The 7,783-nt window shown below is 38.2% G+C and overlaps 1 protein-coding gene across 3 annotated transcripts in view; it reads left to right on the top strand.

The window, feature by feature from the left end:
- Positions 1–7,464, top strand: part of si:ch211-248a14.8 (uncharacterized) — a 10,526-nt gene extending 3,062 nt beyond the window's left edge. Inside the window, exons 1-4 of one of the 3 annotated variants that reach the window (XM_014000735.1) lie at positions 3,182–3,358; positions 5,173–5,374; positions 6,573–6,873; positions 6,964–7,464. In XM_014000735.1, the coding sequence (XP_013856189.1) occupies positions 3,303–3,358; positions 5,173–5,374; positions 6,573–6,873; positions 6,964–7,370 (966 nt within the window). In that variant the 5' untranslated portion in view covers positions 3,182–3,302 and the 3' untranslated portion in view covers positions 7,371–7,464. Of the gene's footprint in view, positions 1–3,181; positions 3,359–3,391; positions 3,775–5,172; positions 5,375–6,572; positions 6,874–6,963 lie in introns of those variants that run through there. The other 2 variants (XM_014000685.1, XM_014000784.1) reach the window with 2 other exon arrangements.
- The last annotated feature ends 319 nt before the right edge of the window (positions 7,465–7,783 follow it).

Below are 7,783 nucleotides of genomic sequence, written 5' to 3'. Positions count from 1 at the left end.
GGCTTTAACCGAAAAAGCTGCTTGTCCAAAGGCTGAGCGCCGAGCAGGAACTTCACAGTTCTGCCTGGATGTTCTGGTTAAGAGCAAAAAAAAAAACAGCTGAACGATAATAACAATTTTTTTGCAAACAGATTGGTGCTAAACCGTTTAAAATTTTATATGCTGTTTCCATATTTGGAAAAAAAACTCTAAAATTCTCAAAAGAAAAACAAGTTATGTTTCTGCACAATCTGACAATAATGGTGTCTCAAAGGCTTGTTGTCCAATATTTTGAGGGCCTGTTTGTAACAAGACTCTACAGGTTTTATTACGGACACACTGGTTTGTCCCCAACATGAAATACAATATGAAATGTGTGAAAAAAAAAACGAGTGCATGCATGAATATCTTGGCCGCTTCCAATGACAAACAAGATCTAACATGTCTAAAACTGACGAAGTTATATCTAACAGTTTGTGTCACTTTTTTATATGTTTCTTGTAGTTGAGGTTAGAATAAAAAAAATCCATGATACTTAAACCCATGTTTTTTCAGTCACTACCCAGAGTTCKTGACCATAGGTGATTGTAGGAACATAGATCAACCAGTGCACAGAGCTTCACCTTGCAGCTCAACTCCCTCTTTATCACAACAGGCCAGCTGGATCATGACACAATGACCAGACTTTACTGTTTTTATTAAAAATTTGTTTTTTCTTTTATTTTGTTCTTCCTACGGTCACCACCAGGTGTCATCCAAGAAAGATGTTAGTTTTTTTTCCCTGGTCAGCAGCTGACAAAGAAAGTTTAAGGAGCTTAGAAATCTTTTTTGCTTGTCCTTCAGACATTGTGGCGTATAAAAAACAGCACCAGTATGTGAACTCTTTGAGGCACTGCAGAAACACAAAACCTCTGCCCATGCAACAGTCTATCAGCGGGGCTCTGCTGATGTCCTCACTGCTACTTGGCCTCAGGTTTACACTAACCACTGSAGAAAACCTGACTGAGACGTGCACAAGTGACACAGATGGACGCTGTGTTGCACAGATTCACAGATTTGAAAATGCTGCACTAGTCTTCCATATTAGAATGACAAACCTAAAGAATTTGACCCCTCAAACACYTATCTTTAAACAATTATTGCAGTAAAACTTAGCACATTTCAAACTGAAAACTGCTGTCAGCGTGAGTTTATGGCTGTAAAAATGTAAAGCAAAAATGCTGATATGCTTCTACTTTATAGCAAGTGGAAGGACAACATATGTATAGTTGTGGTTATAATCAAATAAGGCAACACGTTACTATAGCGGCTAAAACGTCTTGTCAGAATAAACAACTCAGATGTATTGGTGTAAAACCAAAATGCAGCTGAAGTTTTGAATAATTTGAAAGTTTAAATACGAAGAAATGCGTCACAGATTGAGGAAACTTTAGTTAAATCCTTCATCTACAGAGGAAGGGGTTTAAGATTTCACCCTCTGTCCTCTAAAACTATTTCCACCATCCTTGTTACATTTACTCTCTCACCCTCATCCCATTGTTTGAACTTCCTGGCTGCCTTTCAGCCTGTTTGAGTTCAGTCTGTGAGCCGTGCCTCCATAAAACCGTTTGTGTCAAATGAACTTTATTAAACTCGGCACAGCTAGTCTAGCATATTTACCCCATGAAAGAGACTGAGCCGCAAATCTCATCTTGTTACTTATTAATTTTTTTATGTGGCTAATTAAATGTTTTTATGACTGAATTTCTATTTCGCACTTTGCCTTGTTAACATTATCAAAGATGGAGCTTTACAATTAGCAGTAGCGTCCTATATTGTTTACTTGTTACTTTTTAGAAATTTATTCATTTTAAAAACAAATACAAAAAAACATACAATCAAAAATCAAATAAAATGAAAGGCAGCAGAAGAAGAATAAATCTTATAATATCTGCCCCTTTTGTCCCCTAAATAAGTTCAAACAAAAACAACAAAAAAAACGTAAAGAGCAAAGCTAAATTAAAACATCAACTCAAACAACAATTCTTGTACATTCACAATTATGATTTTCCATATTTCTTCAGAAAACTAAGTTTTATCATTCTCTTAAATATATACATAGATCTGGCATGTTTAACATCTTCSTCYAGACCATTCCACAGTCCTGTTCCCTGTAGATTTGACTACACTTGTTAAAACAGGAACTTGTAAAGCAGGGTCATGTAATAAAAAAACGACACAAAGGTAAAACCGTATATCGTAAATGGGTATAATGAATGAAACAACACCATATTTTATCTTCAGGAAAAGTAACTGATGTAAGACTATTAGGACTTTTGTTTCGAAATATAAGTAACTTAATATTATCATTCTACAGTATGAGTCAGCAATAACAATCTGTCACTGTGATGAGGTCATCACGCTCAATCCAGAGGCAGAGCAATATTTTTTACATATGTGTTGCATGCCTGTCTTTTAGCAAATAATAATAATAATAATAATAATTTACGTACACTTGAATAACTTAAGTGAATCAGTGCATGCTCCCATAGCTAATCAAACTGGGTCAACACAAAAATGGCTGTAATTTATTTATTATCATATAGATTTTGAGCTAAAATTTGTTGTGGCTGTAACTGAGAGTCATTTACAACATATGCACTGAGCATTATGGCATGAACATGTACATCACTTTTTTTTTTTTTTACTTGTTCAAGGTTTGACCAAAACAACAAACTTATTTCTCCATGATCTTTGTCTAAAACTCTGGCACAAAAGGTGGTGTGAGGTTTGCTTCAACAAATTCTATGCCTTTAGGTTTTTTTTTTTATTTTATTTTATTTTTCAGCATCTGGCTGAGGTGGAGCAAATGTTTGATAAATTCCCAGAATGATTTATGAGTTCTTCGTAACACGGTGATATTCTAAATCACCAGATTTATAGTGGAAATATAAAGAATAACATGTAAAATATTAAGTGGGGGTAAAAAAAAAAAAAGCAAAACTGTAAATAAGTGAATGTAGTTTCTGTAAATATTGTCTCATCTTTGTGAGATTTTATTTCACCAAAGTGAGAAACATTGCACTTTCTGCCTGCATCGCTCACATAAATGTCAGCAAAATGATTTGCATATGTAGTTTCTATAAAMGCCTCGCAAACAAAGAGTGTGCTAAAGGTGACACACATGACCTGTAACTATCCYCCAGCTGCCACCTCCCTGCAGCTCACAGGAGTCTGCATCAGCCAGAGGCCCTCATGCTGCGGCTGTGTTTGAGCGTCAGGGTGCACAGACCTCCATCCACTTGGTGTAATCAGTGTGYTTACACAAGTGCATCCTGTGCAGCATGAGGAGGAGGTGTTGGGAGCAAAAAGCTTGGGAAGATAGAAAAAAGAAACACAGGTTCGTACTCCTTTTGTCTGTAAATTGTTTATTAATGGTAACWTAATTTAGTCAAGGGAAAAGTCTGATTCATATCTGACTTAGTGATGCGCGCCACAAACATGGAGTTATATAGAACATTCATTTAACACCACAAAATACAAGTCTTTATTTTATTCCAAAACGTTATCTGATCTGATTAGGCTGACTCTTAAATCGTGTTCAAGTTACACGGCCCTTAATGACAGCAAACAAAGGAGGGAACAAAGTCCAGCTGGACACACAGTAAAGCAAATGAGGTGAATGCCCGCGGCTCAGAGAGCAGCTCGTAACACACAGGAACACCCAGCAGAARGGGACGAGGTGTTTGTCAGGGACGATGAATGCTTGATGCTTGATGATAGGATGAAATATGACTTTAGGAGGAATTACAAATGGTGAGTGTGTCTTGTTTTCGTTTTTTTACACACTTTTTAAAGGCGTTTTTAATACTCTTTGCCATAGCTAGGTCATAAATCTTTAGTACAAGAGAAACAATGCTTAGACTGATCTTAAAGCTCATCGTTTTTTTAAGTAAAATATATTTTTAAAGTAAAGCTAGTGTTACCATTAATATACAACTGTTTCGTTAGTTTAATCTTCATTAAAGCATTCTAAAATAAGCCTGTTGATTGAAGATATTTACTTTACTAATGCACTGAAGTATGATGTATGTTTTTTATGTGAATTCTTGTAAAGCATTCACACTACTGAGATGATCCATTTTTCTTKTRTATGCTTTTCGGCACATACCTTGTTCTGTAATTTTTCTGCTATTTCAACAATTCAAATATCAAAAGTTCAAGCTCCGCGGGGCATTCCGGCTGTGATTGCGGTATTTCAGCAATTTATACTTTTTGAGATGTTTGGCCTTTTTAAACATTTTTTGTTCCCATTGAAAATGAATAGAGCGGTCTTCAACAATCTTAAAACAACCTTTAAAATGCTTAAAGTTGTCCTGCACTTTTCACCTTTTGTTCTGGTTCTACTTTTTTAGCTTCTTTGTTATAATTTAGCTTCCTTCGACTTGTTTATTTTTGCTATTTTTAGCTTTTTTCTTCTATATTTTTGCTCTCTTAAGTATTCTGCTAATTTAATTTAATAATTTCAAGCATCCTTCAGTTGTTTTATGTAATTAAAGCTACTTTTGAGCTATTTTTAGCTTAATTCACTTTTTGACATAGTTTTAGCTAATTTTAGCAAACACATTCTCTTTTTGCTTATATTCAGCTTTTTCAGCAACTTTTTAGCTACTTTTCTGCTAATTTGAGCATTCACACATAATTCTCTAGTTCAGGGGTTCTCAAACGTCTGGGGACCCTTTACAAGGGCAAAACAAAAAAAAAAAAATTCCAGGGACCCCCTCATGAACTCCGTGCTGCTATATATATATAAATGTAATTTATTAATTTAGTTTATTATGTTTGTTTTATAAGTTCATTTTTCCCCATGCATTTTTATAAATAAAAACCAAATTAACAATTTTGTGAAATTTTTTTGAGGACACCCAAGATACCCCTCTCTGACCTGTGGGGGTCCTGGGACCCCAGTTTGAGAACCTCTGCTCTAGTTAATACAATTAAAAATCATCTGCAATTATTTTTATGACAAATTAAGTTTAATTTCAGTCTTTACCCTTGTTCTATAAAGGTTTTTATTACACTCATTTCAGAGACTTAATTCAGCCGTTTATTTGCACATATRATCTCCAGGAGAGGAAAAACAAAACGTCTACACATCAGTTASTTTATTGCAGCTGTTCTTGTATCATTTGTTTTGAAACTTCCTGTTTGCAGTTTAGGCAGATGGAGGACAGGATGGTTGGTCTCAGCGGCGATGAGTCTGTCGTCCAATCACGCTCTGAAGCCCCTGATTCCCACCTTCTGCCTGGTGGCCGTGATGATTTATGGCCAAGCTGATAAACTCAGAAACTTTGTGGCAGACATCTTTATCCCACAGTATCGCTACCCGTACCCTGTGGCTCTCTGCTTCTCCCAGGTTGGTTTCCTGGAACTCTTTCTGTACTTATTCACACAATGGAAAAAAACAAAAATAGAGCACCATGCTTTCAACAGAAAAAAGCTTTATTAATAGATGGAAGGTCAAGTTCATTTACATACTGACTCTTTTACGCAAAGTTATTCCTGTCCTGATACCATGCTATTTGCTTATGCTGCAATAACCTTTATGGTAACTCAGGGAAACAAAGGCGAAGTTATTACACCWGCATGTGTACTGAACTATAAGTACCTRTGATAGCTATTAATATGTTTGATTYTGGTGCAAACTTCCCATCATGTATTTTAACTTTATAACTTTAGTAGATTTGCTGTCATTTTGAATGTGTGTGTGCGCATTAAAGGACAGAGCTAAGTTATTGTCAGGCAGCAGTGTGCCGTGACCGAAGGTGTTTTGATAGATGTTTAACCAAACTACTCCACTTTGAACTGTCATGAGACCCTTCAGTCCAAGGGTTGACCATGACTGCGTTTTCTTAATGATTGCCAGGCAAAGTCCACAGGTTCRCACTGACCATCTCCAATCAGCACCAGGTTTTTCTAAATCACAGCAAATGTAGAACATTTTACACAATGTAGCGTGACAGGCACGCAGTTCTGCAGAAGGGATCGAGGCAAAGCCAAAAGATCAAGAGTTCACATGTCCATCGGTGCACTCATCGATGTGACATTGATCACTGTTATATGAGTGGGCGTTTTCCCTTTTATCTATATGCCCCGGATCTACGTCCTCAGTTTCTGTTGTGAAACCTTTGTTTTACRTTTCACAAGAATAAATCGTTCATGAGCACGATGAACTCAAAGGAAATGTCAGGAAAATAACTCAACCAAAGATGAATTGTGAATTATTTTTTTTTGTGTGTGTGTGACAGAGTTCTGTTTTTTATGTGTGTTGAGGAGTGTGCAGAAAGAGAGAGTCTAAATGCATTGTGAAACTAACAATTAAAATATACAAAACAGTTAACAGATTAAGTATCGAAGAAATTTTTATAGCTAGCTTATGTCTATTTTCAAATAAGACAACATGCATTGCAACTATATAATTGGTGTTATTAAAGGTGTTTAGGGTTATACAAGTTCACGCATTCTCATAGCACCCCGCAGGTGCAACATTTATCAGGGTCATGCTAACTGCTGATAAGATTCCTAGTGTATTAACGTTGGCTCGTCTTCTCCAGGTCCTGGTTTCCCTCGTGTTTCTAAATCTCCTCCACGCCCTGGGCCTGGTGCCGCTCAAACCTTACTCCCGGCYTCTGGGTGAGAGGCTGCTGCTGCCTGCCATCTGTAACGGTGTGCAGGCCGTGCTGGTTCTGTGGGTCAAAGGCAGCAGCTCGTGCGCCGGCCTCTTCCTCTTCACCGTTCCCCTGCTGCCCCTGCTAACCGTGGGCTTTAGCTTCGCCCTGAGGCTGGCGTCCCCACCGTCGACCCACTCCGTCGTTCTGGTTTCCRTGCTGAGCTTGATGTTTGTCGTTATCACAGGTAAACTTTAATGTGCAAAGAGGTTTTAAAAAAAAAACATAAGAGCTCATTTTATATCAGCATTTCCTGTCTTTTTTTCCCCTTTCACAGCATCCAAGGAAGTACCATGTATTGAGCCTTTGGAGTATTTGTACGCACCCCTAGCTTTAATCCTCCAGGGTATTTCTCTGATTGCTTTGGCCAAAGTGTCTGAAGCTGAGCGGCATCAAGCTCCTGAAGCCCAAGCCTCCGCTTTTGACATCTACCACAGCCAGCTGGTCAACCAGATTGGGGTGCTGGGCCTCTTGTGGCTGCTGCACCCGGACAATCCCTGGCAGGTGCTGAGGCTGAGCAGCTGGAGGAACCTGCTCTTCCACGGATACCTGCTGGCCATTCTCCTGCTGGGGATGGTGCTCAACTTTCTGGTCTGCGTTTCGGCTCTTTGCGTGTCACCGCTCGCCGCCGCGCTGCTTTACTCGGCCAGACACGTAGTTCAGCCRTTCCTGCAGCTCCTGTAGTTTGGGGGATTGTTTTGGGTGGGGAGTTCTCACAAAGTTTGCACACTTGTGTCTTAAGCTCTCCACCACTGGGTTGAAAACTAAAAAAAAAAAATCAGCTGGACTGTTAAGATAAATATTGAACATATTAAAGGGGCAATATCATGTAAAATCAACTTTTTTGAGATTTATATCATGTTATAATGTTATACTATCATAAAAAACACGCCCACCTCCCCACCCGCTGCCCATGACTCCTGCAGGCTCTCGGGAGTAACAAAAGAAACAAGTGAAAGTGAAACTTTAACTTTCTTATGCTCTTAACATTACTTCTCACTCAGTGAAGCTCTTTTCAGATTCAAAATACCTTTGAGGAAATGTATTTTCAGATGCCAAGTAAACTGCAACATAGCGCATGCGCGACACCTGCAGCC

Source organism: Austrofundulus limnaeus, unplaced genomic scaffold (genome assembly GCF_001266775.1).
Source record: "Austrofundulus limnaeus strain Quisiro unplaced genomic scaffold, Austrofundulus_limnaeus-1.0 Scaffold0, whole genome shotgun sequence".
NCBI classification, from domain to species: domain Eukaryota; kingdom Metazoa; phylum Chordata; class Actinopteri; order Cyprinodontiformes; family Rivulidae; genus Austrofundulus; species Austrofundulus limnaeus.
Note: the sequence above shows the minus strand (reverse complement) of the source record. Positions and strands in the feature narration are given on the sequence as shown.